General features: G+C 35.8%; 2 protein-coding genes across 2 annotated transcripts; one reads left to right on the top strand and one right to left on the bottom strand.

The window, feature by feature from the left end:
- The first annotated feature begins 2,913 nt into the window (after positions 1-2,913).
- On the top strand, positions 2,914-4,831 carry LOC130714708 (cyclin-D3-3-like). The gene is made up of 4 exons (XM_057564633.1): positions 2,914-3,519; positions 3,645-3,846; positions 4,006-4,136; positions 4,250-4,831. The coding sequence occupies exons 1-4, from the start codon at positions 3,055-3,057 to the stop codon at positions 4,529-4,531; spliced, it is 1,080 nt and encodes a 359-aa protein (XP_057420616.1). The 5' UTR covers positions 2,914-3,054; the 3' UTR covers positions 4,532-4,831.
- Positions 4,832-11,529: 6,698 nt separating this feature from the next.
- On the bottom strand, positions 11,530-12,072 carry LOC130712339 (secreted RxLR effector protein 161-like). Its single transcript, XM_057562175.1, has one exon. It carries the CDS (start codon positions 12,070-12,072, stop codon positions 11,530-11,532), a length of 543 nt encoding a protein of 180 aa, XP_057418158.1.
- Positions 12,073-23,281: the final 11,209 nt, after the last annotated feature.

The raw sequence follows: 23,281 nt of genomic DNA, 5'->3' as shown, positions 1-23,281 counted from the left end.
TATAATCCCTTATTTTCCCAAATTAGGGTTCAATCTCATATTTACTTTTCTTTTACAATTGATAATTTTTTATTTGATCAAAATAGATTTCCACTTTAGAGTATATTATAAAAGTAACTACTAAACCACAAGGTGTGACATAGTGGTTCACTCACTTCGTCGTTTAGCCATGAGGTCGGGTGTTCAATCCTTACCCATGATAATGGAACGCATATTGTGGTCGATCATTTACCGCTTAGTGTAGACACCTCTGAAAGGGATATGCATTGTTCTTTACATCAAGCGATAACTTTTAAGTGCCCAACCCCAATCTAGACAATCTTCCCTTGATCAATGAATGAGAGAGAGATCCAATCAAAGAATCACCATAGCCAAGTGGTGTTTTCAGGCACTTCAATTTAGAAGTAGGATGAAAGAAAGATGTAGAGTAGTCTTTGTCCTGTCTATCTTGAGATTGCCCCTATTTATCAACATGGACCCCACAAAACTTACTCTACTAAAGGGAAACCCTAAACACATTATGACTCAATGACTCACGACACTCCACCGCAGGATGATGTATCTTGACCAAAACTTGGAACAACTGTCGTCACGTAGTGAACCGTTGAACAAAATGAACAAAAAAATTGCTCCAAATGTTAATTGTGTTAGGTATTAGGGACTTTAACTAGAACAAAGCTTTTCCTTGTAAGAAAGAGGGGGAAATTCTAAAGGATAGTGTACTCGATGCTCCAATGAATACCATGTTCACCAGAAAGTTATTCATGTATTATACATGATCTTCTTCACTAAAGAGATGTCCGAGGCCAATTTGCTCGAACCATCATAATGTTGATGCCAAAGCCTTAATTTCATCTTAAAAGAGGAAACAATCCTCACTTATAAATTGTGAGAAGGGAGAGGGATGGATTTCTCTCAAGGAATCATCGAATGCATCGCGATGGTGTCGTGGATTTTTCTTTTCAATCATCGTTCCCCGCTGACAACACCATATGGTCTTCCCAAATTTAGATTGTTTGAATCTCTTCGTCTCTAGTGGTGTGTGCGACCTTGGAAAGCTTCTTTGACATGACGAAGATGAACAAGACAGAGAGTGTACCTGCAAAAGACACTATGACGCTCAAGTTAACAAGATAGCAGATAGAGAATCACAAAGTCTAAGAAGAACTCAAAGTTTGCATAATGAGTATTGTTTAAGTAAATGAATGACTAAACTAGTATTTATAAAATCAATGGCTATCATAATAGTGACTTGAGATATCTGTGAAGTCTTGAGGAATCGAGTTTATGATTACTACAGGTAAAAGCGTATCCATAATTTTTTTGTTGCTAGGCTGAAATAAAATAATAACAATCTATAAAATATTTGGGGCTAGACTAAGGGCATGTTTGGTATGTTGCATATTATAAGGCATGATAAAAATTTAATACTATACAATGTTTGGTCGTACACTGTGTAACTTATTATTTCATTTAAATTAATGTAAATCTATGTTTCGTGAAAAATTGAATAATGATAGATATCATAAAAATGAGGATAATGTTAGTGGATGGTAAGGATGGTGCCAACCAGGGTGGCTGTGACAATGGAGGGTGGTTGTTGTAGTGGTGGCTTTAGAGGTGGCAATGGTGATGCTGAGTGGTGGCGGCGGTGGAGGGTGGTGGTTATAGAGGTGGTGGGTCGTGGCGGTAGCTAGTGGTGGTGGCGATGACGATGGCGGTGGAGGGTGGTAGAAGTGATGGCGGTGGAGAGTATTGTAGTGGTGGAAGTGTTGTAGGTCGGTGGTGGTAGTAGTGGCAGTGGTGGTGTTGGAAGGTGGTGTTGATGATGGTGGTGGTGGCAATGGTAGTGGTGGCGGTGGCAAGAGGTGGTTGTGGCGGTAGTGGTGGTAGTGGGTCATGGCAGTATGTAATGGTGGTGGCGATAACGATGGCAATGGGGGTGGTGGTGGTTATGAAGGGTGATGGCGGCAGTGGAAGGTGATGGTGATGGTTGTTGCGGTGGTAGTGGTGGTGGTGGTGAGTGGTTGCGGCAATTGTAATAGCGATAATTATGGGAGAATCAACGGTGGTGGCAGAGGTGGTGGTGACAGTGGTGGTTGAGGCGACGATAATGGCAGTGGTGGTCGATGGTGGTGGTGATGGTGGAAGATAGTGGTGGTGGATGGTGGTGGCGTTGATTAAATATTTTCATATAGTTTATACATCACACTCCTATCGTGCCTTATCCATCATGTAGATGGTAAATTATATAATCCATCATTTTAATGTATAAGAGGAGATTGATGTATAAACTTATACAATACATGGTTAGTACAAAACAATTGATAAGTCCATAATGTATTGTATAAGCTTATATTATCATGCCCAATACAACGTACCAAACGATCTATAAGAAAAAAATGTATATAAAAACTCTTAGGGCTCGTAACTCCTGCCAGCACTCTTTAGATACGCTCTTGCCTACAAGTAACCTTACATTGTATCACTAAAGTATACCAGAAACATCATCTCGGCCAATTGCTAATCAATCAGATAAGATTTTCTTTAGTTGAGTCATCTTATCCAAAGCCGATTCAACATTGTAGCCTTTTGAACCGACCGGAACACCAATACTCTTATTATTATTTTTTTTTTGGATAACAGCACTCTTGATTTAATTCACATGATTATATAGCCTTTGAGAAAAATGAAAGGATGAAATAAATCAAGCGTGAAACAAGATAAAAATCTCAAAAGACTAGAGCAACAACACCTCGTAATTCGAATTCGAAATCCAAGACACGAGTGACGACGCTCTATTTTCCTACGCGCCAAACACCTTGTTCCTTATTTTTATGTGAGAAAAATTGTTGAAGAAAAAAAGAAAAAAAAAAGAAAGAAAAGGACAAGCATGAATGAAGTAGTGGGTACTGTGAGATAAAATACCCCTCTGTTTCATCACTGCATTCCCCTCTCTCTCTCTCTCTCTCTCTCATAACCTCACTGTGAGAGTTGAAGAAAATGGCTCTGCTACAATGAACAACCGTTTCTTCCTCATCTTCTTCCTAGAAGATGGCTCTTAGAGAACAACAACAACAACAACAACAATCTCCCTCATTCCTCGATGCCCTTCTCTGTGAAGAGCAACATACATTTGATGATGATGATGAAGAAAAAGCCACTCATGCTACTGAGTGTCACACCATTAACGATGACCCACTCATCCTGTTCTGGGAGGAGGATGATGAGCTTGTCTCGTTAATCTCGAAGGAACGTGGAGAGACCCATTTGGGTTCTCTCGATCTTCATGATGGAGGGACTCGTGTTGAGGGTGTGGCTTGGATTTCTAAAGTCTCTGCGCATTTTGGCTTTTCTGCTTTGACTACTGTTCTTGCTGTGAGCTACTTTGATAGGTTCATTACTAGCCCCAGGTTTCAAAGGGACAAGCCATGGATGACGCAGCTTAGTGCTGTTGCGTGTTTGTCTCTGGCTGCTAAAGTGGAGGAGACCCATGTGCCTCTTTTGTTGGATCTTCAAGTATGATCTCTAGATGTTTGTTGAAATGACTGACTCAGATGTTTTTTGTTTTGTTTTGTTTCTGATGTTGTTGTTGGTGTTTGATTTTGATGAGGGTTTTGTGTTTTTTTTTGCTTTCTGATTAGGTGGAGGAATCAAGGTTCGTGTTTGAAGCAAAGACTATACAGAGAATGGAGCTTCTAGTTTTGTCAACTCTGAAATGGAGGATGCATCCTGTGACCCCAATTTCCTTCTTTGAACACATTATCAGAAGGCTTGGTTTAAAGACCCGCTTGCACTGGGAATTCTTGTGGCGCTGTGAGCGAGTTCTTCTCAATGTCATTCCAGGTATGGATTGTAATCTTCACCATAACTTTCTAGTCTTCTATTAATGCTAATAAATAGGACACTAGATTTTCATATTAATGAGAATCAGAGTTATTATGCCATTAAGATTACTTCATTTACTTGTACTTATCATGGTAATAATGCCATAATTATTGCCAGATTCAAGGGTTATGAGTTATCTTCCTTCTACATTGGCTGCTGCTGCAATGATCCATGTTATTAAAGAGATTGAACCATTTAATGCAACTGAGTACATTGATCAGCTTATGGGTTTACTGAAGATAAGTGAGGTTTGTACATTTGACTTCACTGGTCTTGTCTCTACATTGCACATATTTCTTGAGCTTTCGTATCTGCTATTGATTTGATAAATGATTGGAAAAAATTTGTGGTGATCTTACAGGAACAAGTGAACCAGTGCTACAAGCTCATACTGAAGCTGTTAGTCTGCTATGAAGGCATTTCCAATCTTCACCCGAAGCGCAAGCGATCTGAACCGAGTAGCCCGGGGGGTGTTATTGATGCATCTTTCAGCTGTGACAGCTCAAATGATTCATGGGCCACAACATCAGCTGTCTCGACTTCACTGGAGCCACTGTTTAAGAGGAGCAGAGCTCAGGACCAGCAGATGCGGTTGCCTTCTGTGAACCGCGTGTCCATTGATGTTCTTAATAGCCCTCGCTAATAATGGTCTTAGTACTTACTTCATATGCGGTAGCCCTCTTTCGCATGAATCTGTCCGTTAATGCGATGTGAAAACATTATGTTTTAAGTTATATAGATTACTAGCCAAACATTTGAAGATTAATGAATGAGGCAGAATGTCAGAAACTGAGACTCCACCCTCCACTTTGTGGTTTGAGGTGGATCAGGTATCTGATACTGAGTAGAATGATGAGTTATGAACTTGTAATTCTACCTGTGAGTTTTCTTCCCAGTGCAATTTTAGTCGTCTTACATATATGATATTCTTCAATGAGCACAATCAAGAGGTTCCTTTTGCTTATCATCTGCCAATCTCTCCCCTTTTTGTGCAGAATAGGAACTGCATATCGAGATTGCTAATTGATAATCAAAGATTAATGCCTTCAGTGATACATTAGATAAATTAATAGAGCTTCTGTACTAGCAAGCCAAACCCAATGAGAAATAATATGTTGGCCCTCTAGGCCTAAGAGATAGTCATGGTTTCTATTGTCAATGCATCTCTCTGTTGCTTTCCTTTTTTTTTTTTTTTTTTTTTTTTCTGTTTCAGCTCTGTTGCTTTCATTAAATCATCTACCTTGTGGAGTGGGGCATAATGCAGTCTCACCAAGCTCACCAAGAGATGATTCCCTCTTTTGATTAACATCCCATATTTTCAAGTACATTTATTTATCCATTCATCCCAATTTGCCTTACCTTTGTTGTTCGATCAGATAGATATATTATGCTATACACAGGTCGGAAAACTAGACTAAACTTTACCATGAAGGATTGTGTGGCTTGCTTGAATTGCATTTATGCATTCTTAACACTAAGCATTCTATTTTGAGTCACCCCAATTTCTTGGGATTTTTGTTGCAACATTGTTCTCTCAGTACAACAATCTCTGTTCTGCATTCTAGGTTGCATATATTTAGTCCTGTTTAGAGAAGAAGTAATTCTAGCAGAAGCTATTAGAAGTAGATTTTGTGAAGGAAAAAGTGATTTTGGCAGGATTGGAAGTGGATCCAAACATTCTATGAAAGTTTTGTGAAAATATTGCAATTCAAGTGTTTGGATATTCAATAGTCTGTAGTCAAATTTCTGTATCTTGCAGTTTGACAATATGTATGACATTGGACTTTAAACAAATGTGTCTTGTTACAAATAATCAAATGCAATGCTTGCTTTCATGCTTAATCTAAATTGACCATACATGTCCATAAGCTGCTAACTTAGGAAAAGAGAACTAAGATAAATTGGCCAAACCAGAAGGAATTTATCAGAAGATTTATGCAGAATAAATGTTTTAAGATGAGTTTTGGAGCAGCTATGGCACTTGAGCTCAACAAAATAATAAACATAGGCGATCATTGATATAGGGTGTGTTTATTTTTTTGTTGAGATGCATTTGAATGTTGTTTCACAACATTATGAATTTCAATCCACATTCATCCACCGAAACACACTTGTTAGATTGGGGCAATTGTGTGTTCATGTTGCCTCAACACATGCAAACAGGCACTTAGAGCAAACTTATTTTATGCAAGGATGAGTTTTCTCTGAAGTTTGGACCTTTAGGACTCGTTCATTATGTTTGGTCAGTGTGGAAAGTGATAATTGAGCTATGTTAATAACATAGGTTTCTTCCATAGGGAACAAGAGAAAATAGGTTTTCTGGATTCAATAAAGTCCACCCGGTACCCTAAAAAAGTTCAACAAATTCTTCTGAAAATGACTGCCCCATAAATAGAGTAAACCTCTCTGATATGGGGTGTTTTACTTTGTTTCTACTGTGGTCCTGTTTCTTTGCTTTATCACCACTTTGATTTGGTTATGGTTCGCTATATGTTGCAGTTGCATCACTTGCATGATGTCTTTGTTATGATGGGTTTGCAAGAGTCCACGCATGGGAAAATTTCAAAGGGACAGCTATATTCCTGCCAAGCAATAATTCTAGGTGATATGATGAGTCTGCTTTTAGAGTCAAATTTGGTAGTTATCTTGCACTGCTCTCATCTCTTTAGGAGTACCAACTAAAGTTATGGTGGTCTTGGATTAATTGGTTTTATGATTGTTTAGCCAACATTTCCCCTAGTTGACAAAAAAAAGTCTTCCCCACATTTTTTCACAAACCCAAAATATTTTTTTAAACAAGACTGTAATATGGTTTTAATCTATGTAGTCTATAGGATAGGAGACAGAGCATAATAATACTCTGTTATCTTAGCAAGTTGTGTCATGTGTGTACAAGGTATCAAAATAAGCATCATTGTATGTGATCATGCATAGGGGAAAATATTTTCACACAAGGATTTGTTTGGATATTTGTTGAGGGTAAACAAATGTGAACAGGGACAATAAAATAAAAAGTGAATGAAAATCTTCTTATGAATGACAAGGAAATATACTTATGTTGTAGTACTCAACTGTCATACATGTTGAGGTAGACAATTAACATACGCGATGTATCTAAAGTAGCTAGTCATTGAGGATGAAACCATTGACAAGCCCATCCTCATGCGCCCCTATTACATGCCTTGTGATTTTGGATTATGGATATATGTTATATTTATCTGTAAATATTCATACGGATAGTGTGTATTTATGGGTTACACATTTAAAATCTTAAAAAAGTGTTGTCTAAATGACCTATGTAAAAATGGGTTAAATAACCCAAGCCTAGGTGTCCTAATGGTCCCAATGGTATTATTACACGTGTCTTTGAAAAATTCCAACTCATATTACATGTGTCATCCTAGAATCCAACTCATTTCACTATTTATTTATTTTTATATTTTTTCAAATTTATTTTATTAAATAATTTATTTATATTTTAACCCCATCAATTGGGATAAACAACACAACGAACCTTTTTTTCTCAAAAAATAAAATAAAATCAAGAACCCTAATCCCCAATTTCAAATGTTCTATTTTTTGCCTTCATGGAAAAAAAGTGATGCAATGGTTTGAAACCCCTTGATGCAAGGGATCTGGAAAAATAGTTCAATTTTTGTTGCTGTATGGATAAAAGATTTTGCCTGTTTTGGTATTTTAACAAGAAAGATCTAGCAATTGTGCAAATGCTAATGGAAATTGAACACTATCATCATGGTATTTGCGAGGAAAAAAAAAACTATAACTCGGATCTTGATTTCTTGTACATAAGTGGGAGGCCAATAGCTCTGGATATCATGGCGATAATTGTTTGCTTTATCCTGGACATGACAAGGATCTTGATCATCAATGGTGGGACTTTTGACTCTAAATTGAAACGGAATATTTAAAATTGGGATTAGGGTTCTTGATTTTTGTTTTTTTGGGAAAAAAGGTTTTGTTATGTAATTTATCCTAATTGATGGGTTCAAAGTATAAATAAATTATTTAATAAAATGAATTTGACAAAATATAAAACAATAATAATGAAATGAGTTGGATTCTATGATGACACATATAACATGAGTTGGAATTTTTCAAAGAGACATGTAATAATACTATTAGAACATCTAAGCTTGGGTTAGTTAACCCATTTTTTACCTAGGGTCATTTAGATAGGGATGGCAATGGGTCTCGGACCCATAGGGTACCCGCAAAAAATACCCACTATGGGTAGGGTAAAAACCCGCTAGATGGGTATGGGGTTGGGTATGGGTAATTACCCGCAAAAAGTATTGGGTATGGGTGCCCGCCCCATACCCGCACACACATATTATTATTATTTAGTATTATATGAACAAATTAGCTTAAGCTATAACTTTCAAACTTACTTATTTTAAAAATATGTGACTATTTAAAGTATTCATAATCATTGTTAATTTACTCCCACTTATTTTTAAAATTAGTAAGTTAATAACCTACAACTTTAGGACTATATTATAAATCCAAAATTAAATTTTTTGCTTATTCATTCTAAAAAAATATATTTTTAGTTGAATGATTTTATTTGTTACGTAGATGATATTTTGTATTTATATTAGTGTTTTTTATTTTAAAAGTTAGTTGTATTTTTTGTTTTCTATTAACAAAAATAGTGAAAAATATATTTTGGTTAGCTAAATTGCGGGTAATGGGCACGGGTACGGGCATATAGGTACCCAGAGGGTACGGGGACGGGCATTCAAGTTGCTACCCACGCGGGTATGGGGACGGGTACGGGTAATTTTTTAAAACGCGGGTATGGGGATGGGTACTATAGTACCCTACCCAGACCCTACCCATTGCCATCCCTATTTAAACAACCCCTCTTAAAAAACATATATAATATGAACCATTAACATTATACAATTTTCTTTTTTTTTCCCGATACATTGGAAAACTAGACAAACAAAGCAAAACTACATAATTCCCACTGAATCACGCAGGATCAATGTCTGCAGGTCCATACAAGGCTCCTCAAGCACCGTAAAAGGCGTTGGCAGAGTGAAATACTTAGCTAAGAAATTCGCTGCTCCATTGCAAGGACGCGGAATGTACCTTATAGATACCACGCAATTCCTCTTCAGCAACTACACAATCTGCTGCACCTCTTGGACAAACCTTGCAGTATCTGTGTCTTCAATTGCAGCCAATAAGTCTTTGCAATCACACTCACAATTTTCTTTTTTGTTCAAACATATTATATAAAGTTTTTTATTATTTAATATCAAATAATCACACGCTAAGCGTTCTGCTTTTCTATTTAGAGGACTAAAACCATTTGTTCTTATTTGACATCCTCTTCCCTGTCTCATCAATTAAATTATGCTATATATAACTTATACATGTAAGGTTATAATTGTCATACTCATGCATCTATAACACAATTTCATTTGATAGCCAAAGATTGAGAACAAAATGAGAGGACAAAAGATCTTCATGGGTAAGTAGAATGTTGTTCGGTTGAGTAGTTATTCGATTGGCCTAATCAGGACCCGAAATCTTTAAGCAACAGGACCAAAATACAGTTCCCAAGCATAAGAACTATGTCTAGCGTGGCTTCTCCCTACACTTCAATTTTATTATAGACCCAACACAAGTCTACAAGAAACTATTGTCCTGTTACGCAGAGACTTATCCAGAGTTCAAACCTACATGGTTAGATGGTATCACGTCAACCTAATGTTACAGACAAATATTAGATTCCCCAGGCCAAAAACAAACCTTATTGATAACAATATTTTTGTATGACCCTATATACCCCAATAGCATGAAGGTTTGGTTCTTTCTTATATGTTCCTCCAATTCCTACTCGACAATTTTCCTTGTTGGGGACGTGTGGGGAAGTAAGAATGGTTAATAGAATTTAAAAAATCATGCTCAAGTTAAAGATGGAGATTATTTAAGAAGCAGTAGTGATAGGTAGACATATGAATATCTCACGACATCCAACATAGAAACATGTTAGTAGCAATCTTTAACTTCCACAAACATTTGCGGTAGGTAAAATCTGCCACTAATGTGTGTCTGTTGTATGTGTCTGAGACTTTTGTATGACTATGATCATTATTGTTTAAGAAGAAGCAGAATATTTTACATGTGGTAGAACAGAGAGGAAAATGAGCAATAGTGGAATAACAGCTATCAAATTTTGTTTTGTATACATTTGGGGATAAAATGTCAAAAATCCCTAGCTAGTACTTGTGTGTTCTGCAAATAGTGTGAACTGAAACAGGGAAGTTCAGAGAGTAGGAATGAGCAGGAAATTTCGCAAAAAATTGTCTTGGTCATCGATCAATCTTCTTCCCAATGTGGTAACTGAAGGATGAATAAATGCATATAAAAATGGGTGTCATTTTAAGACACCCAACAACCCCATTGAAAGAACATACAGATGCTGCTGCATTGGTGAAGATTCGGACTTTCTGTAGCTACTTGTAATCTAGCACGGTGGGCCCTACAAGCTCCCAACATATCTCTTGCTTGCTTCCTGGTCTATTCTCTTCTTGAGTGGTCAAATTCTCTAGTCAACCACAACTACCATAATAATTATATCACAATTGGTCACAACTGTAGTGGCCTTATGCATTTCTGTTTTATCTAACACAATTATTATCATGTTGGAATCAAACATGTACTACTTGAAATAATCTACTACTTGAAACAATCGTAATTGTTGGTGAATCTTATTTTTTCCCTAGCAAACTTAAAAGAGTTGATTACATGTGACTTTGCAGTCACATGTTCAAACTATGGAATAAACATGTAAAATTGAACGGTAAGATTGTCTAAATTTAATTCACAAATTGGATCCGACGCCTCTCAGGATCTCCTAAAGAACGAGAGTTTTATATCATTAAATTTATTCTTTATTGATTCATTCACACTTTATTTTCTCTTCAATTTCATTTATTTTCTCTTTAAATCTCTCATATGTTCCTATCATATAATCAAATCATATTTATCATTGCTCTTTTTTCATCTCCATTATCACTTTATCACTAGGTGTATTATAGGTGTGTTTCAAGGGACAATGAAACATTAATCAATTTTAAATTCAATTGTGATCGATTGTACCTTTATGTGAAGAAAAAGAATAATTGTTTGTTGACACCTCAAGAATGAGGTGAAATGAGGTGAAGGAGTAGAGAGATATGAAGAAAAGAAAAAGTAAGAGAGATAAGATATAAGATGTGATAGATGATATGAAGAGAGAGATATAAATAAAAATAGGTGAAAATGAAGTGTATAAAAAAGGAGGTGTGAATATATCATTGTTGAAAGAAAAATATAAAGAAGGGAAAAACTTAAATGAAGAAGAGAAATGAGTCATACTACATGTGACCGTCTAGGAAAATAAGGGGAAAACTTAAAAACTAAGTGAAAATTGAATGAAAAAAGAATTATTAGGAAATATTTTTTCGATTTTTAACAAGTGTCTTCGTCTGTTTAGGAAAATTGTAATTATCCACTTTGATAGTGACTTTATTAGGGATTAAACTTGTGTTTATATTGTAACTTGCTAAACCAAGAGATTGATGGTAAATTATTTGTGAATGTATCACGATCCATATGTTAAGAACATTATTCTTTATTCAAGTTGTCACAGTACAATGTCATAACATCCTGCTCGATATTGTATTCTTTTAACATCTGCTTCATCCATAATAGTTGAGTACATCCACTTCCAGCAGCAATATATTCAGCTTCAGCAGTAGATAGTGAGACACAATTCTGCTTTTTGCTGAACCAAGATATGAGATTATTATCAAGAAAGAAACATCCTCCTGAAGTACTCTTTCTGTCATCTGCATTTCCTGCCCAGTCTGTATCACAATAACCTATTAAACTGGAATTAGTGTTGTGAGCATATAAGATACCATAGTCAACAATTCCACTAATGTACTTTATAATCCTCTTGACTTGAGTAAGGTGACTCTCTTTAGGAGCAGCTTGATACCTAGCACACACACCAACAAAAAAAGCAATGTCAGGTCTGCTAGCAGTGAGATACAGTAGACTACCAATCATACTTCTATACGGGCTTTGATCCACATCAGTTCCACTTTCATCTTTAGTCAGTTTGATATGAGTTGCAGCAGGAGTTCTCTTGTGTGATGCACTCATGAGTAACCGCCCCACGTGAACGAGAATCAGTTATCGCCCACTTCTTCGAATCCAACTGCTGTTGCTGTCCCAGAACCGTCGTGTTTGGGCAATTTTTCTTGATTTGATTGCTCTGCTCTTCCTGGATGATTTCTTGAACTCTACTTCGCAACTCCACCATCATCGTCACCGACTTTCTACTCAAATCATTGTTCAAATGCCCAACCCTCAATCCATTTTCAAAGGTTGCAATACAAACTTCTGACATGTTATCTTCCATGTGCACCGCCAAGTGATTGAAACGCCTCATGTATACTTGCAAAGTTTCATTTGGCTTATGCTAAACATTGAACAAAGCCGCGGGTGTGACCTTCTGTACACGACTAAAAGAAAACTGAGAAAGAAACCTGGTTGACAACTCAGTGAAATTGACAATTGAACGCGGCGGTTGAGTTGTAAACCAAGTCATGGCTGATTTCTTGAAAGTTGATGGTAAGCGTCAGACGCGCCTATCATGACCATTTTGGTGTTGACGTACACCAAATGATCTTTAAGATCAATATCCCCATAGTATGACTCTAAAATTAGAGTCTTCAAGTTATCTGGAACAACTGTGTTAGCAATTTCTTCGGTGAATGGTTGAATATCCACCACCGTCTCTGCCATTCTTCGTTCGCCCTCTCGTTTATCTTAAACTTGATTGAATTCAACCATTTTAGTTTGTAACTGCTGGTTGTGAGCACAGAGATTGTTTAGATCCGCCATGATCTGTTGCAGAACGTCGGGAGGAGCATTGTCTAGGATAACGTTACTCTTCTTTCCATTCGCCCTAGATCGAGAACCATTGTGAAACCCTTGAAGCCTAAGAATAATTTTTCGAGGCCCCACGGTGGGCACCAATGTTCTGGTATAGAACTAAGACTAAGAACTTAGAGAGAGAGAGAGAGAGAGAGAGAGAGAGAGAGAGAGAGAGAGAGAGAGAGAGAGAGAGAGAGAAAACCAAGAAGAACCAGTATTTGGTAAAAATGTGATCCCCTACCACGTGGGCATGTGTCTTTCTTTTAGACTTGTGTTTTGACCCGTTTAGGTCATGAGTCGCCTGACCCACTTATCAAATGTACATTGCTTGGACCTGTCACACTTGTGTAATTAACACGCCATAAGTATACGCACGCCCATATCAGTACACTAATCATGAACGATTCATATTAAAATTGTTTTAGTATATTGGTTTGAATTATGAGAAAGAATAATTTGTACAAATTTACTAACAACTAACATTTGTTTATTAAAAATAGGCTTAAATACTCTAGAGGTCCCTGAAATTGTATGGCGTAAGAAAATAAGTCCTTGAAAAAAAAAATTCCGATTTGCGATACCTGAATTTTTTTTTTAATCTTAATAAGTCCCTACCCGTGTTTCATGCTTATGTGGCTCAATTTTTACACAGTCATCATTTCCAAGTGTATTTTTTCTTTTTCTTTTATTCAAGTGTATTAATGATTTACAATTTCAGACAATATCTTCTTCATCTTTTTCCTCTGCACCCATAAATCCTTCATGTCAAAGAATGTTCAGTTTCTGCAACTACAACAAATTCTTCATCTTTTTCTTCTGCACTCTTCTCACCTATTTTAGTGTTTTACCTCTCAAAAACCCCATATTCCACTTTTAGGGTTCTATTCAACTCTTCCCTAACAGATCTGGAACATAAATTTCACATTTTTTCCTTCCACCATGTCAAAGGTTTCAGAAGAAAAAGATGGATCTGAAAACCAGAAACTTCATCGATCCCTTCCCACACCAACTGGGGCACGAAGCCGTTCTGGGATCAAGTACGACGCACACCGCGCCACCGCCATGCTGGGGCGGGTGTGACACTCGCACCACCGCCATTCTTTTCCTATGCACGCGCCACCGCCATGCTTGGATGGGGGTGACGACCTGGCTGCTGGCAAACTCGACGAGGCACTCCGATTGAAGTGTTTGTGGATCTATTTCTTCATTATTGTTTCAGATCCAACATTTTCATCAGGTAAAACCCATGAGAATTAAACACGGCGGGTGGTTTTTTTTGGAATTGCAGTCTCTGGATTTGCATCAGAGTGGAAGGGAGATGAGATGGGTTTACTGAGGGTGAGGGTGGGTTTATGGGTTTGGTGGTGGCTCTTTTGAAGGCACAACAATCATTTAGTTTCTGGGTTCTGTTCTGGGTTAGGAAGGGTTCTTTCTGTGTAGGATGGTTAAAATGAAGAACAAAGTTCCGGGTTAGGAAGGGTTCTTTTCTGGGTTAGGAAGGGATTAATTTTAAAATTTATTTGTTAATTATAATTTATTAACACACTTGGAATAAAAGAAAATGAAAAAATACATGTGGAATTGATGACTGTGTAAAAATTGAGCCACATAAGCATGAAACACGGGTAAAAATTTATTTAGATTAAAAAACAATTTCTAGGGATCCCAAATCGGAAAAAAATATTTCAAAGACTTATTTTCATATGTCATACAATTCCAAGGACCTCCAGAGTATTTAAGCCTTAAAAATATTGAAATGGAAACAACAGAGAGTTGTCAATATGGGTTCCAACCCGCGGGCCAGCTCGACGGGTTGGCTAAATGAACCGGGTTGGGTTGGTTAAATTCCAGCTCGAAAAGAACTTGAGTTAGTGCAACCCGACTCGTTTAACCCGCGGGTTAGACGGGCCAACCCGCGGGTCAAGCGAGCCAACCCGTCGGGTCAGAGTTATTTTTCATTAAAAAAATTATTTTATTTCTCTTTAATTCCAGGTTAGTTTTATGGATTAATTTTAGATAGAAAAATGGAAATTTTAATTTCTTTTAATTTGAGTCAATTTTTTATGTTTTATTTATTGTTATTATATTATTTATCTCATTTTAAATGTGAAATAATTGTGTTCTTAAATCCTGTAAACTAAATTCTTTTTCTATATTTCAAACGTGAGATAAAAATAATTGCGTTGATAAACCTTTTTTTTTATGAGTTGATACCAATTTCTATAAGTATTTTTTTGAAATTATTTTTTATAACATTTTAAACAATTTCTAATCCAATTTCGCAATTTTTTATATTTATTTCACTCAACCCGCGAGCCAGCCCGCCAACCCGCGAGCTCGTAGCGAGCCGGGTTGGATTCATATTTTCCTGGCTCGTTAAGACCCCGGATTGATACAACCCAACCTGTTTTCAACCCTACCCATACGGGCTGACCCATATGGGCCGGGCTGGCCCATATTGACAGCTCTAGAACAGACCACTTATTAATTGGGTATGTCAAATATTGGCAATTATATATGGTGCGATATCATTGCTAGTGCAAATGGCTAGCTATTGGGTATGTCCAATAGCAATTTTGAATAAAGGCTTGAATTCGTTAAATAAAAAATATAATGAGGTTATTTGGGAATTGATTCGATTCTCATTATGTCGGTCGATTTGGTTATAGAAATAAAGCTTATTTAATAACTTTTATTAGGTGAAAACTGCGTGATTAAATTTCTTGTGTTTTCTATTGTTTATGATAGTGTGTTTCTCTATTTTTCTAGAGAAAAATGATGATGCACCGACACAGTGTAATTTTTTTTACACCGTCAACCAATCAGATTTTAAGGATGTTCCACGTCAATTAATGAAATTGAATCAAAAGAGAGATTTTCTCACATCCTTGAAATCTGATTGGTTGACGGTGTAAAAAAACTTTACACCATCAGTGCATAGAAATTAAACTCATTTTTCTATACTATGCTGTTCTAACTAATATGAAATTTAATTTTACGATGTGTGGAACACCTGGTAATGAGTGCCCTCATTGATTTATGACCGGTCGAATTTTCCGAACATCAATAAAGTAAAAAAAAATTGGATACAAAAATACCTTTATATAAGCTGGTTAAATTCAATAAAAGCCAACATAGGCTTTTTTTTTATTATAAGCAAAAGCCAACATAGGTATATAAGAATCAATTACTGGCCTGGAAGATTATATGTAGCATAATACGCAACTACAGCAAGAAATGTCATGTTATCATTTAAGGTATGAAGAGTAGGATTAGATATCTTTTCTTCATCCAAATTTTTTTTGCAGGCGTCAGTGTTATCTCTAGCAGTAAAGGCATTATAGTTTACATCCGATGGCTCTGTAACCATTTCAGCCAATGAAACATTGAAATCGTTAACAAGCCCGTCATAGAAAACGGTTGCACATAATTTCAAGGCTTAAGAAGAAGGGTTCTTCTTCATCACTTCCTTGAAATAATTACGGGCTTTTGTTGCTTTCTCTAATGCCACATCTAGGTAGACTTGCAAAGTGTAACATAGTCTTTAGCCGAAGTGATTTGAGGGTAAGGTTCCATAAGTTTTAGGCAACGGTTGATGGTTGAGCAGGGATGGTAGCTCGATTTTCTTGTATCAAAACACACTTTTTCATACAAATTAGAGGTGGCTGATGGAGTTAAACAATTAAACGCATAACAAATATTGAAGATCAAGGAAAGAAGAAAAAACAACGATGGGAGCATTACTGAGGGTTTCATTTTTCAATTCTTAGCAGCGCATGATCATTGTATCCTTATAGTTGTTTATATAGATTAAGAACCTAGCTAGTCCTTTCAATTGTAAATTATTACTTCACACATTGGACGGAGTAATTGATAAGCATAATATTTTAAATTAATTTTTTAGGAATATTTGAATAAAAATAGTAAATTATTAAATATAATGTACTCTCTTAATGAGTTAATGGTAATATTGTTATTATATTATCTGACGAATCTTTTCATATATAATTAGCCCATTAATATTCAACAAAAAATATTTCTCCAATCATCAATCAACCAATTTTTGCATTAAATACATTAAGCAATGCAAAAAATATTCTTTGTATTAAATACATTAAATTGAATTTTTTTTCGTTACATTGAAAAATAATTAAATTGAAAATTGAAAAACCTACATCCACTTTAGTAAACTTTGTTCAATTTTTAAAATTTTCAATTTCTCATATTCAAAATCATGGTTGTAAAAACCGGACCGGACCGGCCGGTTCAACCGGTTGAACTGGGAATCGGACCCCTGGCCGGTCCAAAGCAAGCACAAAACCGTCTGGGTTCAAAACCGGTACTGAACCGTCTAAACCGGCCTTGAACCGCTCGAACCGGTGAAAACCGGCCGGTTGGCGGTTTTGGCCGGTTTTACGTTTTTTCTGCTTTTATCCGTTTTTTTTTTGCTTTTTCACGTGTTGGGCCGGCCCACGACAACATGTATATTAAAAAAAAAAAGGAATGCATAAGGTTTTCAAAAATTAAAATATAGAATTAGAATAGAAACCATCAAACCAATTCATCACGTAACGTTTCCAGTTTCCTCTGTTCTGCACTTCTGGCTTCTGCACACGGTCTTCAACCCTAGTCTCTGCCACCATCCGCCCGTCTCTGCCACCCTCCGCCCGCCGTCGTGCTCCTCCTGCCGCCGGCCGCCGCCACTGGTGAGTGATGTTTTTACTTTTTTTTTTGGTTTTTTTAACGCAACAATTAATTTAGAAGATTGTTGCTGCATTCAATTTAATTTAGAAGATTGTATAGGTGTAGAATTTAATTTAGAAGATTGTACTAGCCTGTAAAATCAAAAGGAACAAACTCCAAGGGCAGGCAGAACTTTTTTAAGGCACTGGAACCGTTTGTTAACTGGCTGGAGGAGGCTGAAGAGGAGGAATAAGTGCTGCTAAAGATATAATGCTGTCTTTAGCTTATGTACCATTTGCTATTTTCCTTCTGAGATATTATTACTTTGTATTCTCATAAGTTTTGAAATTCTAGATCCCTTAGAACATATGTCCTGCACGATGCTGGGACAATCGATTAGAACCATATGACTGAAAACGCACAAACACAGGTACAAATAAAAAGAACAAGACAGAGCAAGTTGTTAACCCAGTTCGGTGAAACTTCACCTACGTCTGGTTAGCTTTCGCCCAAAGAAAAGGAATTCTACTATCTCAAGATCTAGGTGTTACAGACACACATGAACACATCAAGTTCATTGTTCTTAACCTAATCTACCCAGTGGTCTTCTACATAGAACCACAATCTACTATTTTGGTGTGTACTAATCTTAATTTTGAGTTTGACAAGTAATTTTCATTTGAAATATGAAGTTGTGGATATTCTTTTTATTTAAGATTACCTTATATATTATGTATTTATTTAAAAGTAATATTATTTAATATATAGCGGTAAAACCGGTTGGACCACGGTTGAACTACGGTTGAACCAGTGAACCTTGAACCGGTGCCCTCACCGGTTTCATCACCGGTCCGGTTCTGATAACCTTGTTCAAAATTAAATATTAATATTATTTAAAATTTAATTATTATTCAAATTACAATATTTAAATTATAATAATTTAAATTCACTACTTTTACATAAATAACATTATTATTTATTAGAAGCATTATATCATATCCTATACCATATACTATTTTCAAAAACAAAAAGTAGCAACTCCGACAAGTGTCACCCTCTTATTCTATATATGTCTTTTCTTAAAAGTTTTCTCTCTCATACTATAATTATTAGTAGGTAGATGATGTCATATTAATATTTTCTGATTTTTTTAATAATTTAAATATTAAATAATTCAACATTTTCCAAAATAATTAATATATTAATATTACATTTAATGGTTATTAACGACATTAAAATAATTAACAAAAGTCAATTATGACTTTTTTCAAAAATAACTATTGTATTAATTTGACATTTAATAATTTTTTATGACATTAAAAAAATTAATAAAACTAAATTGTTTTTAATTAATAAAAGTCAATTGTGACTTTTATACCGTTAAGATGTATGTTGACAAAGTCTTTTTTTAACGATTATCGTTATTTTTTATAAAACAAAATAAAAAAAATTGATATCAATTAGTTTAAAAGGATGGATTTGGAAATTAACTCAAAATATTATATTTTATGTTTTCGTATGTACATCTAAAATAATTTTGGTATATTGATTAAAAACATAACAAATTAGAAAAAAAAGGTATTAGAATGTACCTAAGATTAGAAAAAAAAACTTAAATAGGTGATATACGTATTTAAAAAATAAAAAAGAGAGATGAAATGTTGAAAGATCTTATGTATGACAACAAAATACTCTTATTTCATCCGTGCATGACACGTGCCACTGCCAATTATGTCCTTTTTAAAAAATAACTATTGTATTAATTTGACATTTAATGATTTTAATGACATTAGAATATTAAGATGTATGATGTAAAAGTCTTTTTTTAATGATTATGGTTATTGTTTATAGGGTTAAATTATATAACCGTCCCTGAATTTGAGCGAAATCTGAAAACCGTCCCTCGCCGGAAAATTATCTGAAAACCATACTCAAACTACAAGAAATATGTGGAATCCATCCTTACCGCCGATCTGCCTCCGATCACCGTGCTTATGTGTCATAACCATGCTTATGTGGCACTGCCACGCATTAAATGAGGGATGACAATCGATTTTTTTTTTATATTAAGGGACCTAATCCAAATTTTTGAATTAAAAAATTTTTAATCCTTAATCTCCTTTATCATCATTTTCATATCCAGAAACCTAAGAACTTCATAAAATGCATCTTCATCATTCTCTTTTCTTTTGAAAAAAATAATTAATATCATTTAAGTGATAAAAAGCAAAATCATATTTATTTTACCATGGAGCTAGCAATCAAAAAAGGTAACTACTAGCAATAAAAAAAAAATCAGACTCAGATTTTTCATTGTTTTCCTACCACTTTCTCACTGATTTTCCCAACACCCAAACATGAGAAAATCGGCATTTTCAGAAAAGGGGGTTGCTGAGCCCACCGCCGGCAGTGACGAAGACCATTCCAGCGCGGTACTGAGCGATCTTTAGGAACATGGGCATGATGAGGTCGAACTGGGTCTGGGGGCGTTGCATCAACCGCCATTGTCACTGGGTTGAAGGTGGCATGGGTGCTCTGCCATGCGCCGCCGGTGTAAACTCTTGGAATTCGAGCATTGGTTACGACAGAAAAGGGTGACTAGTGAAGCGGAGCATATTAGAACCATTCTGATGGCCATTGCAGAGAGAGAGAGTGGCAATTTTTCTGCTTCTCTAAAGTCTAAATCTCCCCATTGATGCAAAACCCACAAAAAAATCCCTCCTTTTTGTTCGATATGAAACTCATGGTTTATGAAATATGAAGTTTTTGGGTTTTGATTTGTGTGGATGGAACTTATGTTCCTATTCTTTCCTCTTTCTTCATTGATTTCATTTTTCTTTCACATCCCTCCCTTTCTTCCTCTCTTTCTCTCTCATGTTGATTGTCCAGGTTTATCCGTCGGTCTTCCTTTCTCCTTCTCGATCTCCATAACCTCCACCATAATCGAACTTTGCCTTTGCATCCAAACCAGAAACGAGATCCATAAATCGGGTGAAATTGAACGAGGCTATGAAGAAGAAAGAGTGAAGAAGAATGGGGTTTCTGGGTGAAGATTAATATTTTATTATTAAGAAATTTTAATTAAAAAATTTGGATTAGGTCCCTCAATATAAAAAAGAATTGATTTCGTCCCTCATTTAATGTGTGGCAGTGCCACTAAGCATGCCGGTGACACATAAGTATGGTGACCGTAGGCAGATCGGCGGCAATGATGGATTACAGATATTTCTTGTAGTTTGAGGATGGTTTTTAGATAATTTTCCGGCGAGGGACGGTTTTCATATCTCGCTTAAAGTTCAGGGACGATTATATGATTTAACCCTTTTTTATATTACAAAATATAAAAAAATTGAATGTAACATCTAATGTTCAAAATGATATCAAATATGCCATAAAAAAATTGCAGCGGTTTGTGCAACCATCGTCGCTCCTATTTAAAACATGATAGTTCACGGCGGTTGTGGCTGTTTAAACCGGTGGTATGTGTTTTTAAATCCAAAATCCTCAACACGCACAAAGAGAATTGCAGTTCCCTCTATTCCATTCTTACACCAAAACCCTCACACCTCACTCTTTGTGTCGCCCACAAACCGCCTGTTTCTCCACCATGTCGTCCTCTCTCATCATCACGACGCAACTTGTTCTACAAAACCCTAAATGTTAGGTTAGGAGGAGACTGGATTTTCATTATCTCTCAGCTTGAAACGATAAGATCAGGGTTGTTTGTTTAATTTCCTAATGCAATTCCAATGTTATGGTTTCTCTATCGTGCAATTAGAAGAATATCGCCTTAGCGTTTCTGATAAGTGTTCTCTTTCTTCAGCTTTGGGTCCTTGTTAGTAGCTTCTTATTTGATTTTAATTCTTTCGGTGGTTTCAAGTACTGTTGGTTCTCCTTGCTTGCACTTGGCGAGTAGTTTCTTGTGGTTGATATGGTGAATGGTAGGTGTTTGATTTAATGGGCAAATGAAAATATACTAATGGTAGTTTCATTCGATCTAAGTCTTGTATGTGTATGTCCCTGCTGATGTGCTTTTGTTGTGATGGGTAGGACCACTGCAAAATTTATTATCTTTAATTTCATGAATAGGCAGACTAATTGTCGTTTGAGCTTCTCTGTATCTATGGTAATGGGTTATATTTTCTAAACTTTGTTACTCTAGCCTTTGTTGTGTTCTGTTTACATATGTGAAATGTTTTGGGTTTATACCTTGTCTAATGAGGGAAATCTTAGTGGACTAGTTGAGTATACTTATTTCTAAGCTCTTAGTTATACTCTTTTGTGTTGAGTAATAACATTCAGACTTGCAGCTTACTGTTTCATGGTCTATTTCCAATTCAAAGTTACTCTTTCATATAAATCACTTATGTACGATTCAAACTCAAGAAATAGCATTCAAAAATTATTCTTCCAACTTACTCTTTCATGGTCTATTTCTAAATGTGTTGGATGAATATGGTTCTTCTTTGTTGTTTAAGAAATATGATTAACTGTTTTTATGCTTCTTATAGACTTAGGTGGTTTCCTAGCTAAACATATAAAAACACCTAAGCTTTATTCTGTATATGTAAAGAACAATGGAATAATAAGAGTAATTTTTTTTGATTGCTCTATTTCGGTGAGACCTACAGGTTCCGAAATTGTTGTCAAGGCGCATGAGTTACCTGTTAACAACGTGGTTTGTAACACCTCATTTTCCGTTATTAGGTTATTTACTATTTTATTTTAATAATTATTATGATATATGGTAATTTGATGAATTATGTGATTTAATTAGATGACTAGGTGATGATGTGATTTAATTAGATGATAAGGTGATTATGTGATTTAATTAGATGATAAGGCAATTATGTGATTTAATTATATGATAAGGTGATTAAGTGATATATGGAGGAGTAGATAATTTAAATTATATTGTTTAAATTGCATAAGATTTAATTAAATAAGGTTTTAGGGCTTAGAGTGAGTAATTAGGAGTTAAATAGAAAGAGAAAAGAAAGAAAAAGAAATTAGAATTAGAAGAGCAGAACAGAACAGAACACCTGAAAAGGGAAGGAGAGGAGAAAAAGTGGAGAAAACCTAAAACTGATCTACAAGAGGTAAGGGTTTGAATTCATGTTCTTTGGATTGGTATGATAGTGGATAATAATAGAAAGCCTGATTTAGGAACCCTAGGATGCAGTTTTTTCTAAATTGAAGGTGGATAGTTGAATTTAGGGTTATGAATTGTGGGTGGAAGAGAGGGGGTAGCGCGCCGCGCATGAGGCTGCAGAAATTTACGAGCTCTTGAACCCTATTTCGAGCTGTATTAATGGCCGAATTTGAAGAAGTAGTCTTCATAAAGGTTCTAGTATTTTCTGTTATAAAACTTTTTCCGCTTGTTTCACGTCATTCCGAGTCTGTAGCTCGAGTTATATGCGTTTTAGTGAGGATAGGTTAAGTTGTCTCGTTTCTCACAAACTACTGTTAGTGTTAGATTTTTCCTGAATTTTGTACTTCGAATTTCGACTTGAAAATTTACAGGGATTTACAAAACGTGTATAGGAAACCATGATAAAAATATTGAATTTTTCTGAGTGTATTTGAGGTATATAAAAATTCGCCTAGGTTGCCGTACAGTTAATAAACGTTTTGAATAAAATGGGTCACTTTAGGTGCAAAGGTTGTTTTCGAAAAAAGATATGGTGTGTGCGCGTGGTGATTCGCAAGGCGCAGTGGTGCGCGGCCATGGCGAGGGTTGCGCGCGAGG

The sequence above is a fragment of the Lotus japonicus genome, chromosome 4, assembly GCF_012489685.1.
Source record: "Lotus japonicus ecotype B-129 chromosome 4, LjGifu_v1.2".
Classification (NCBI taxonomy): domain Eukaryota; kingdom Viridiplantae; phylum Streptophyta; class Magnoliopsida; order Fabales; family Fabaceae; genus Lotus; species Lotus japonicus.
Note: the sequence above shows the minus strand (reverse complement) of the source record. Positions and strands in the feature narration are given on the sequence as shown.

Bases quoted from the DNA above. Each gene is read 5' to 3' on its own strand.
- LOC130714708 (XM_057564633.1), top strand. From the start codon at position 3,055: ATGGCTCTTAGAGAACAACAACAACAACAACAACAATCTCCCTCATTC. The intron at 3,847-4,005 runs GTATGGATTGTA...AATTATTGCCAG, and splicing joins TCTTCTCAATGTCATTCCAG to ATTCAAGGGTTATGAGTTAT. The intron at 4,137-4,249 runs GTTTGTACATTT...GTGATCTTACAG, and splicing joins GTTTACTGAAGATAAGTGAG to GAACAAGTGAACCAGTGCTA.
- LOC130712339 (XM_057562175.1), bottom strand. From the start codon at position 12,072: ATGAGTGCATCACACAAGAGAACTCCTGCTGCAACTCATATCAAACTG.